Raw genomic sequence first — 12,641 nt, 5'->3', positions numbered from 1 at the left:
ATTTCACCAGACACTACAGAACCTTCCAGAATATAAAGATTGTTGGTCCTTTCACCTTTTAACAAAACGAGAGCCACATGAGACACCTTAATGTCGCTCGACTCGATGCTGATTCTATGACTTTTCAAGTCTAAAATACTCAAGGAGATGGGATTCTTTCGTAAATCAAGTACATACCTGACATCTGATAGTGTCCTAATTGTCCTATCATGCATCATAATTTTAATAATACAAATACCAATTACTTACTGGATGAATCATTTTCCATCCGAAAACTTCACCTTCAGTGGAACTGTATGCGGAGAACCATTCTCTGTTGGAACACATGTGGAAAGAACATCTCGAATCTAGGATCCACTCGGACGTAAGCTCGGAGCTATCGCTTGTTGACACTAACAAGAAACCATCACTACTTTCATCGACAAAATTAGCACCAGCTACATCTTCTTCGTTACTATCAACAACCCTTTTATTTCGTTGTTTATAAAAATCTACTTTGACTTGACCTAACTTCTTGCAATAGTGACACATTTTGTCTCGCTTCTTTGATGCTATCAAAATGGAAGCTTGCCTATTTGCCTTGCTATCCGAACCAAACTCATTGTCAAGTTTGTCTTTACTCAAGAAATGAACATTCACATCCTCGAAAGAGAGTTCGTTTTTGCCATAACTCAGGGTCTCACTAAAAGACTTGTATGAAGAGGGTAAAGAGTATAATAATAGCATAACCTGATCTTCATAATCAATATGAACCTCAACATTCTTTAAATCATTCAAAAGAGTAATAAATTGACTAATGTGATCTCTAAGAAGCTCACATTTGTTCATTCGAGAAGTAAATAGACGTTGTTTCGACACTAAATGGTTAGCCAAAGACTTAGTCGCATAAAGAGTTTCTAACCTTTTTCACAAGCCAGATGAGGTTTTCTCCATCAATACCTCCTGCAATACCCTATTCGCGAGGCACAACTGGATTGCAGATAAGGCCTTTTCATCAAGCTCTTCCCATTCTGTCTAATCTAGATTCTCAGGCTTTTTCTCAGTAACGACCTTTTTCAGGCCGGTCTGAACTAGAATTGTTATCATCCAAACTTGACATAGATTGAAATTTGTGATACCATCGAACTTCTCAGTGTCAAACCCTGCTGCTGCCATATCTGAACGGGTTGATATATGAAAATTGATCTAGCTTTGATATCACTTGTTGAGGACCAACCCAATTATGTAATGAATAAGTAAAAATAGCAAAAGAAATTGAGAAATTGAACACAAATTTAACGTGGAAAAACCCTTCCAAAGAGGATAAAAAGTCACGAGTAAATATAATTTTACTATAATGGTAAAAGAACGAAGAGTACAAAAGATGAAGATAAAAACTAAATCCCAAAACTCGAAAATAAAGAACCCTTAAAACGTAAATACAAAATTCTCTAAAAGCTGTTATAAGTTCTAATATTTAATGGATGTATTTTCTAAGGTTGTAAAATAGTCTCTTTATAATCTAAATTGTAGGTTAAATAAATTATACTAATAAATGTTAAATATATTATACTAATAAATACTAAATTTTCTAGAAAAATATATATATATTTTAATTTAACTTGCAAGCAATATCTTATTTTATTTAATAGGAATTTGGATTATACAACTCTAATAAAAATAAATAAGTTTAATTTTGTTTATAATATTTTTTAAATAAAAATTAGATTCTAAAGAAAATAATTTTTTTATATATCAAACTTTAAAATTTAAAAGTTATCACTTATTATGGAATCATAATCTTAAGAAAAACTGGTACCCAAATGAAATTAGGTGCCTCCCATCCCATCCCATGTATGATGTCGTACAGCTGCAGCATGCCATTCTCCGCAGGGTTGTGTAACTTACAATGAAACCTAGGCCGTACAATTCTTTCTATCCACATTGTTAGAAACCACTAATCTAAAATTTCTAAAATCCAAATGGAGTCCAATTGAAGGCACCGCCATTGCTTCAGGCCTCAAACGCATGAAGTATCTTCAACCAGAAATCCAACTCAAGTCTTACATGGTCACCCATAACATTAATAGTTGGATCAATTTGACTGCAAGTCATTCAGTCATCTATCTTTCGCTAGCTATTTTGTTTCGAAAGAGGTTTTATATAATTTTCATATCTTAAACACCCCCAAAAGTTAACAAAAACCATGGGATTTGGCAACTAGATGAGCTGACTTTTATTAGTACCTTGTTGTAAGTTATAATTGACAATGAAATAAACTTTCCTTTCACCGAGAAATGAGAAAAACCCCTGAACTTACTAGCAACGTTGACTGCCAATTGGCCAATAATAGCCAATCATAGGGACACGCTTTTATTTATTTTTTATTTTTGAAGTGTTCTTACGGGTCAATTTAGTGGTTGAGGTTGCAGTAAAAGGTTGCTGTCTTCATAAAAACATTTCCCATTTTTATCTCCCGTTTAGATCTTTCTTTCTCTTATTTGTAGCAAATTTCAATTTCGGTTACATTATATCCGCATCCCATTATTCCACATTTAAGTACAAACGTGTCTTCCATTTGGTCAAGTCCTTTTCTAAAGGGCTTCAACGTTGATCAATTGTTAAAGGGGGGAGAGAGAGAGAGAGGATGCTATTTTGATCAGGGTCTTTTAAATTCCGATTCTTTTAGGAGTATCTGGAATTGGGTTTTGCAGATTTTGGGTCATCCTGATAATTTTGAAGCTGGGTATTTGTTAGTGGGAATCTGACCGCAATGGAGATTCTAGAGATTGTAGATGTTTATTTGATGGGGATTTGACTTTGAAAGATAGGAATCTTTATTTCTTTCTTAGAGTCAGAAGAATTTATAACTTTTTGTTTGTTTGGTTCCATCTTGAAAAGCACGAGACAATTTATTAATCCATAAAACAGTCACATCCTGATTTTTTTTTCTTTTTTAAAGTAATTGCAGGCAAGGTTCTTCTTCTGATGTCAAAATTAAAAAGGTGGCAATCCATTTAAGGAAATGAAACATTGACTGTTAGAACTTCTCTTAGATGTATTTTGGAAGGCTTCATTGTTATTGGTTTGGTCTATTTCGCAAGATTTGGATGGTTTGAGGATTATGATTTAGGAGAGGTTTTGTGGTGCACCGTTTTTTAGGCATTTAGAACAGACAGAGAAGCTCATCAATGAGATTTCTAAGCTTTGTGGGGAACTCCTTTGGATGTTCCGCATCTGGGGAACGCCTAGTTTCCGCAGCAAGAGATGGAGATCTTCAAGAAGCCAAGGCTTTATTGGAATACAATCCAAGACTTGCAAGGTATTCAACTTTTGGAGCTCGCAATTCGCCTCTCCATTACTCTGCTGCTCAGGGTCACCATGAGGTATTCAATACCTTAAATTTCTGCCTGGAAACGTTTCTTCCAAATTAACCGTAATGCTGATTTTTTTTCTTTTCATTTTTATATCAGATAGTTTCGCTCTTGCTTGAGTCTGGAGTAGATATTAACCTCAGGAACTATCGGGGTCAGGTAATTCAATTTTGTATTCTCTGTTTCTTTTTTCTCTCATCCATTATTTGAGTCCATTTCTAAATTTGCCAACCAGTTATTATTCATGTGGCTTTTGGGTTTCTCAGACATAATTTAGTTTAGGTTTCCTGGGTTACTATTGTTTGTTTTAAGTTTTGCTTAATAACTGTGATCTACAGACTGCTCTGATGCAAGCTTGTCAATATGGACACTGGGAGGTTGTTCAAATTTTGATTCTTTTTGGGGCCAATGTAAGATTGTTACTTGAAAGTTTAGTTTCCTCTATTGCTATAGATCTGTATGGTTTTCAAACTTGATTGGAATTTGATTATGACAAGTGAAGTTTGTGCTGAAATGGTTCTTAGATTCACAGAGCAGATTATCTTAATGGGGGTACTGCACTCCACTTGGCTGCCTTGAATGGTCATTCCCGGTGCATAAGGCTCCTTCTTGCAGATTATATTCCTAGCATTCCTGATTGTTGGAATATATTAACAAACAAATCAAAAGATAAAGAATCTACTTCAGATTTTGATGAGAGGTAAATATATATTAATCCTCGTTATTGCTTCTTATGTCTACTTTCTGTTTTCATTCATTCATTCTCAGTTTCATCTTGACCTTCCAGTGCTCTTCGCGAGGTTATCAATAAACCTGCTGATGGCGGTGTCACTGCTCTTCATATGGCAGCCTTGAATGGACATGTTGAAAGTGTTCAGCTGCTCCTGGATTTGGGAGCTTCTGTTGCTGAGGTCACTGTAGAAGATGGAACGACGATTGATCTAATAGGTAATTCAGAATTCAAACATTCATTTTGTCCAGTCTCGCTTGATTCAGTCTATTGTTTTGCAGCTTTTTGTCATTGAGCAATAACAGCAAAATCATTATTAAGCGGCAAATTAATTCTGCATTGCACTTTTTTCATGTTCATCAGGGATCCCCTCTTTATCCTCTTTTTATCCTCTGCCTTGGTTTTCTTTGTTCAATAATTATTGTTCTTCAATGTCACTTTCTCTTTCCCTTCTTTTCCATTTTGCCTTTCCGGTTTCCAGGCCACCAATGCACATCAAAATTACAATATATAGGTGGAGTTCCTGTTTATTGGTAATTTAGTACACTTCTTCCAATCTGATAAGAAGCTGTACATAAATACAAAAGCAGTTAGTCCCTGGATGGCTAAAACTCCCCCACTTGTCCGTTTCTAAATGTTTTTGAGGCTTTGAAACTGCAGACTGACTTCTCTTCTCAAGTGTCTGTCATTTATATATTCATTAGTAAAGCCTTTACAATCCGATCAGACTTGAGGGCCTTTTAGGTGATCATTTAGAATGTTATGGTTCATAGCATAGGTAGGAAAACTTCAAATGCTATTGAGCTAATAAGTCTTCTCCCCAACAATCTGTGTTTTCTCCTTTATGTTCTCTTGATATTAGACTTATTTTTCTCCTAAAATAGTAGCCTCATTAAATTTGTTACCTTTGCAGGTGCTGGGAGCACTGCTCTTCACTATGCTGCTTGTGGTGGAAATGCACAATGTTGTCAGGTATGTCCTTGCTCTCTGCAGCATCACAACCAGAAACAGGGAACTAGAAGAAATTCAATCACGTACTAATATCATTCATGACTGATTTTTTCTCTCTCTCTATTCAATTTCTAACTTATAATCTTGATGTATGATCTTTCAGATTTTGATAGCCAGGGGTGCCAGTATTACTACCACTACTGTAAATGGGTATGTTACTGTGACTCTTATCATGTTTAAATGCCATGCATCATTGTTACATTAACTTCTGCTAAAATGTATTACTAATAATATGTTTTCACCTCAAAAGCACGAAGTTAGAAAAAGAAATCAACTAAGATGCTGCTTTGATAAGAGTGGTTAGTAAAAAGGGCGCACAGAGTCCTTAAGCACAGGCTGCTATCAGTTAACTGCCTTCTTGATTGGAATTTCGGAGCATGTAATTATAAAATCAATTTCACTTTTGAATGGTCTTTAATAGATACACTGAAGGTTTTCGCTGTTTAGTTTTCTTTCTGCTCCTTCCCCTCCTTAAGAAATTTCATTTACCATTTTTCTAAATCTCCCTTTCTGACCTGCAGACCATTTTTTTGCATTTATGGGTTAAAACGAAATGAGGTATAGAAAGAAGCAAGACTAAGAATAAGACTAAGACAAGATGCTAGAAAATGTAAAAAGTAAGGAGAAGATCATTTCTCTTTATCCATTGATGTGAGTATTTGTACTGATATTGAAAATACTATAAAGGAAAGAGTACAAAATTTAATCCTAATTATCTGCTAGAATCCCTAAATATAAGATACTTACAGTACAACATATTTACAACCTGTTAACTCTCCCCCTCAAGCTGGAGCATAAATAGTAATCATGCCTAGCTTGTTACAAAGAAATTGAAACCGATTCTCGAAGAGAGCTTCTGTGAAAATGTCACGAAGTTGATTTTCAGTTTTTAGGTAACTGGTAGATACCAGCTCTTGCATTTTTTCATTAATGAAATGCCAATCAACTTCTATGCGTTCTGTTGGTTCATGAAATATTGGATTTGAGGCAATATGGAGATCAGCCTGATTATTGCACCATAATTTTGCTGGTAATGAAGACTTCAGGCCTATTTCAATCATGAGATCATGTATCCGCATGATTTCACAAACAAACTGAGCCCTGACTATATATTCTGATTTTGCACTGGATCGGGATACATCATTATGTTTGTTACTCTTCCACGACACCAAATTTCCTCCAATGAATACACAATATCCTGTAGTGGACCTTTAGTCAACTTTCGATCCTGTCCAGTCTGCTTCTATAAAACACTCTACTGTGTCCATGATTCTTGTACAATATACCTTGTCCAGGAGCTCTTTTAAGCAGCACAAGATCTGTTCAAGAGCTGCCCAATGATGGATGGTTGGAGACAACATAAATTGACTGACAATACAAACTGCATATGCAATATCGAGTTACTGTGAGATAGTTCAACTTCCCTACCTATCTTCTATATTTCTCAGGATTCCAAATAGTTCACCATGTCAAGTAGAATCTCTCAATACAAGATATTTACAGTACATCATATTTACAACCTGTTAACAGAAAAAAAGCTAAGTCGATAACATATAAATTTGCCCATGCCTGTCAAACTTATCCATGTGGTGGGGTTTTGTTCCATTGCTATATTGAGGAAAGATGCATTCTGATTAAGGAGGAAAAGGATCCATGGTTCATCTTGTGTGATAATGCTTGTTCCTTTTAAACATGTTTCATTGTTAAAATTGCTCCTGATGGATGCATATTTTATGTGGTCACCATTTTTCATATTTTGGGTAAAGCTACAATTCATTAGAAAGGAACGCTTCATGCCATATTTAATCTGACTAAAAGGATTTACTTTGTGACATTTCAATGGTTAACCCTATCATCTTATGACTACATCATATCACTTATGGCATGGTAGAAATTTTTCATATATTTTGGTGAAGAAATGGTAGTTCAGGCACAACTGTGGTCAATCAATAGCAGAAATCCTGTTATAAAGTTAACCTTTATTATATACTAAGTAAGATGCCTGGATATCATATTATTTTTGTTTCATCATGAAATTCATTGACATAACCTTTTCTATTTGTTGCTATTTGTTTTCTAAACCCTGTCTTGATGAATAATCAGATGTGATCTATCCTTGTTTTTAAATTGTTTCTTCAAGGTGGAGTCCTTTAATGGTTGCCCGTTCATGGCGCAAAAGTTGGCTTGAGGAAATCCTTAGCAGTCAGCCTGAAGGCCAGTCGCAAGCTCTTCCTTCACCCTTTCTGTCTCTTCCCCTTATGAGCATTATTAGAATTGCTAGGTGAGTGAAATCTGCACTGTCTTTCCTTATTTTGTGTTGTTGCATCAATTCTCTTTGCCATAGGCTTTTGTATAACCTTCAGAGTTTTAGTTTTTGCATGTGATGTGCTTATCCATGAACTTTTATCAAATTTATAATACTGCAGTTTGTTAATTTTCTGGCAAATTAGGTTGAAGTGTGCGTACTTAGTTGGAAATAGAAACAAGGTATTTGCTATCACTAATCACTCAAACTACACCGCTGGATATTGGTGTATGTTTTCAGATTCGTTTATATCTGGTAGTCAGGAGTTTTACTCTGTGAAAACTGTTAGAATTGAAGGCTTAAAACTTGCAGGAGTCTGCTTCTAGACATTCTGTTAAGTGCTAACATCATGCTGTTTATTTGGGAGAGAGAAAATCTGGCAGAGTATGTATCTTTTATTGAGGTGGAAGGGAGGTCCCGGGTGATGCTTAGGAATGGCAGAACAATAAGAGTTGGAGAGTGAAACTAAAGCAGATGTACTTTGTGAAAGTTTTCAAGAGAGCATTTAATAAAACTGTTCTGTATTTTATTAACTAAAGAACTGAATTTAAATAGAGAAAAGAGTCATAACCTAATTGGAAAAATAATTCCCTTATTCTAATAAACTACTAAAAGATAAGGAAAATAATTACCTTATTCTAATCAACTACTAAAAGATAAAATAAAATAATCCTAGAATATCTCAAATGATTTATTCTAAGATTTATCTACCTAAATAACTTTAAAATATATCCCCAAAATTTATGGGTTTCACATATTTCAACACTTTGTATCTATAGTCTAAACCTTACTAGCCCAGGAAAGTGAATCAGCGTTATTCAATTGTGAAAACTGGTGACAACCAACACATTTCTGGAAAATATTTTTTATTAGCAGCATAATTTTCCCTTTCAGCAATTACAATTAGATTTTAGAGTCTACCTATAGGGTTAAGGTCCATGCCATAGCTAAATCTGCATTACATTGTCTAGAAGATTGACTGTCAAACCATCAACCAACTTCTTTAGTGGAACTTTCAGAACAAAATCTTGTTGATTGTCCATTTTTACCTCGTACTTTGAAGTGTTTCTTTCACTTAATTTATTTACTGCCTAGTCCTTTCTTCTCCCCTAATTTCCCTTTCAATTTTCAAGCCATTTAGAATCCAATTTGATCAACAAGCAAACTAGATTTGTAGGAAGGCTTTAGCATTTCTCTTCCCAAAGTTAGCTGACAAATAATCTCTCGCTTTAGAGTGATTCATTTTTGCTTTAATGTCTAGCCACATAAGATGGAAAAGGAAAAGGAACAAAAGAAAAAGATTGACAAGTTTCATTTTGCCTTATTCTGTGGTATAATTTTATTAGTTTTGAGGCAGTATTAGATTATACTTTCATTCCCAATTAAGTGGATTCAAAGTTTATTGTAAAATTGTCATTGTTGTTTTTGTTTTATTCCCAAAGTACTATTAAATTTTTTTTTAGTCAGGAAAGAAACATCTAAGCTTGTTGTCTCCAGATTTTGCATTAGTTGAATTTAGATTTCCATCAGGTTTTGGATAAATTAAATCAATGTGTTTTCAGTTTCTGGCTTTATTTTGTATTAAATTGTATACTTCCAATTTAAGAAAACTTTGTAAAAAGTTTCTTTTTTATGGTGCTAGACTCCTATAGTGAAATGGAATTTTCAAGTCAACCTTGCATATTTCCTTTTATATAGCCTACATATTTTATTGGTTAAAATCCATATAATCATTTAAACTAAAAATTCACATAACCACTCCTAGTTGTGTCAGTTAAATGAGCTCATCAAACAGCAAAAAGAAGATAGTTCCTCAAGTTGAAGAAATCAACAGACTGGGTTGTGGTGCAAATTAAACTTCAGGTCCTTTAGAGTTTTCTGCTACGTTATATTAAAATGTTAGTAAATACCTGAGTGCAGAGGATTATGCTTTCTGTTCTCATTAACTGATCCAATTTTTTATAGTTTCTTAACTGTGCTGTTCAATTAAATTAAACATTGAAATAAACAACTTTAAATTGCTGCTTCATGCAATTACCAAGAGAGTAGAACAACAACGGGATAAAGACCTTATATTCAGCTTTATCCTGAAATCTTTGTATTAACAATTTCTCATATATTCACAGAAATATTAAAACAGGAAACTGGATATATGCATGGACATCCATTTGTGAGTATATGCAAGCAATAATTATAAATTTATGAACATGATGGCTACCGGGTCTCCGCATCAATTTTTGTGCTAAAAACTGAGATTCGTATCATATGAACTAAATCTTTTCACCTTCATTTGTCTTATAAAGAGAATGTGGATGGAGGACTGGTGATTCCTTGTTCTCATGCCAAGATCCATGTGCTGTATGTCTGGACAGGCAGTGTACAGTAGCTGCAGAAGGTAACTTATTCATTCCATGTAACAAATCCTGCTAGAGCTTATTTATCTCAGTTATAATTACTGGTATCAGTGTAGTCTATAGGATTATAAGAATCGATATGGATATTCATTGAAAGGGATGAGGAAATGAAATCTTCCACCTAAGATTCTAATATTAGAATGACATTATCACACACGTAACTCATTTTTTATCACAGAGACACATTCATAGAAACTTTTTTCTTCATGCACAAACAGAATTAGGTGCGGTCATTATTTTTAGTGGTGAGGTTGAGAGGAAATAAGTGCCGATTTTGAGATGTTCTAAATCAGGTTAGAAGTGCTAATAATACAATAAAATTCCTTCTGTTATGGGCATTTTGATACGTATATGCATACCTCAAAATCCGTTTCTTCATTATATCCACACCCTGAATTTTCATCACAAAGTGTAGGAATTCATGTTTGACATTGATGATCATGGGATATATGTGACTAGATGTTACGAAAATCAGAATTCACAGATATATTGCCCATGGTGCAGGTTGTGATCATGAGTTCTGCACACACTGTGCCTTATACCTCTGTTCTACAAATCACACAACAAATGTAGCTAAAGGTCCAACTGGCTCAATTGCCTGTCCTCTTTGTCGGCACGGAATAGTATCATTTGTCAAGCTCCCTGGAGCAAAACCAATAGTTAAGGCTGTTGCAAGAACAAGTTTGTCCCTGTCTTTCTGCACATGTTCTAGTGAGATGTTGGAGCCAACTTCAATGACAACCCCGCTTTGCAAGCCTGTGGTCCATTGCGCTCGCATTTCTCCCCCTGGATCTTCATTCTGCAGCATAAGTGGTCAGAGTTCCCTGTCGATGAAAATCCACTCTAGCCTTTGCATTGGTGTTCCGAATTCTAGTCCTTTAACTCGCTGCCCTGCCGACCAGAATTTGCGCGGCTTAAGACGCTCGGCTACAGAGGGCAGAAGATCATGGTTCTCAACTCTTAATCAATGTGTAACTACAGGCAATGGTTGCTGACATTTTTTGTGCTTTTCTCCTCCGTTCTTTTCCTATCTGATATGGTTGATTGCCCCCTCTAATTTTGCCCATAATTGTAATTGAAATTTCATGTTTATAATGATTCTTGGTTGTGTAAAGAGCTAGAAAATTTTAAAGGGGGAGGGCATGTTACCTGCCAGCCCCCCTGGTTATGCCCTTGGCAAGGACATGCTATGTAATTTGGAAATGTTTTCTTTTTTAATCTTAAGAAAAATTAGGGATAAAGAAAAAACATAATTTTTATATCCCAACTTCAATTGACGGTGTTTATATGTATCGAAGAAATAATTAATTACAGTGCAATGTTTGAGAGCTAGACTTCTCCGTGTGGCTTTGTTGCAATATATTTCTATTACTTTATTCTTATTTCCAATTTTTAATTTCTAGCTATCTTATTATTTGAGTTTGTTTCCTATTATGGTATTAGAGCTATCCTTTTCATATCGCTTGTATAAATTATTTGATGCAATTCAATAATAGAAAGCACTTCTTTTCATCATTTTGTTATTTTATATAGAATCATAGCTTAGATTTAATTTTGAAACATTATTTTCAATTTGCCTCATTGTTAACAATTTTTAAAAAATGACCTTTTTTATATAATATCCGTCCTTTTTCCTTTTTCCTTTTCAAATTGGTCAAGAAATCCATATCTCCTATAGTTGCTCCTCCTACTAAGGTCAATCCTAATGACCCTATGATCAATGCAATTGATTCATCTCAATTCAATTTAATCTTGTCTCCCAATTACCACTCAAACTTAGAGGCATCGATTTTTGTAAATTAGAATATACAAATTTTCTTATTTATTTAAGGTAATGACATCTTTTTTTACCTTGATGTCTAATTGTGGTTGTAACGTCCCAAAATTTTGGTAAGCTGAATAGTACTATTTCAAGAAAGTACACAACAAAATTTGAGGAAACCCAAAAGGAGATATTAAATGAATATTAGTAGAGTTAATTCAATTTTTAATAAGTATGAGCGGAACTTGAAATATTGAAAATATGACTAAATTGAAAAGGATAGAAAAGTATAGGGACAAAATGAAATTTGAACAAACAAATTGTTTTTGATAATAATGATTATTTGTCATGGAAATGATGATGAGTGTGTATTAAGGTTAAGGAGTTTCCAATTGAGTTATATTGAATTGAAGTAAATGGCATAGGGATTAAATTATAATTTTTTATATTTTATCGAGAAAGTTCATAAATGTAAATTTTTGCACGAACCATTAATGATTGAGAATGATAAGTGTGGATTATGAAAATTTTCAAGTACTAAGTGCCGAAAATGGAATTAGCAAAAGGTAAGTGCCGAAAATGGAATTAGCGAAAGGTAATAAGTAATAAGGGGCTAAAGTGTAGTTTTTTCGCAAAAAAGAGCATTTTGGTCATTTCACATGAAAATTATATTGGAAATATTAAATAGTGAGATATTATATTATTGGAATAAATTTTGATCCTGAGGCACCCCAAACCCGGCCGAGACAAACTGACCGGAATTCGAAACATCACATTAGTCATTTACGTGACCTCCTTACCGATGTAACACCCTGTTATCTTAATTGACCCGAAATTTACAAATATTTAGGATTAAATTGAAAGGATTGGCAAATTGTCGGACTCCGCTGGGAGATTCAAAAATTTTAACAACTGAATTGCGATTAGTTGGATCTCAATTCTAGTTCGGTTAGGATGGAACTAGTTGGTTCCATGTGGGAGACAAAATGATTAAGGATGAATGGTTATGACGGTCGGTGAAGATCATGCTAAAGGAGTATATATATGTGTATGTGTCGAGACAGAA

General features: G+C 34.4%; 1 protein-coding gene across 1 annotated transcript; it reads left to right on the top strand.

Annotated features, from left to right (window-relative positions):
• The first annotated feature begins 2,422 nt into the window (after positions 1-2,422).
• On the top strand, positions 2,423-10,938 carry LOC105790976 (E3 ubiquitin-protein ligase XBAT32). Its single transcript, XM_012618794.2, has 10 exons — positions 2,423-3,365; positions 3,453-3,512; positions 3,692-3,763; positions 3,878-4,053; positions 4,141-4,301; positions 4,997-5,055; positions 5,198-5,244; positions 7,235-7,375; positions 9,703-9,794; positions 10,318-10,938. The coding sequence occupies exons 1-10, from the start codon at positions 3,171-3,173 to the stop codon at positions 10,806-10,808; spliced, it is 1,494 nt and encodes a 497-aa protein (XP_012474248.1). The 5' UTR covers positions 2,423-3,170; the 3' UTR covers positions 10,809-10,938.
• Positions 10,939-12,641: the final 1,703 nt, after the last annotated feature.

This window comes from Gossypium raimondii, chromosome 8 (genome assembly GCF_025698545.1).
Source record: "Gossypium raimondii isolate GPD5lz chromosome 8, ASM2569854v1, whole genome shotgun sequence".
In the NCBI taxonomy this organism is placed as follows: Eukaryota; Viridiplantae; Streptophyta; class Magnoliopsida; order Malvales; family Malvaceae; genus Gossypium; species Gossypium raimondii.
Note: the sequence above shows the minus strand (reverse complement) of the source record. Positions and strands in the feature narration are given on the sequence as shown.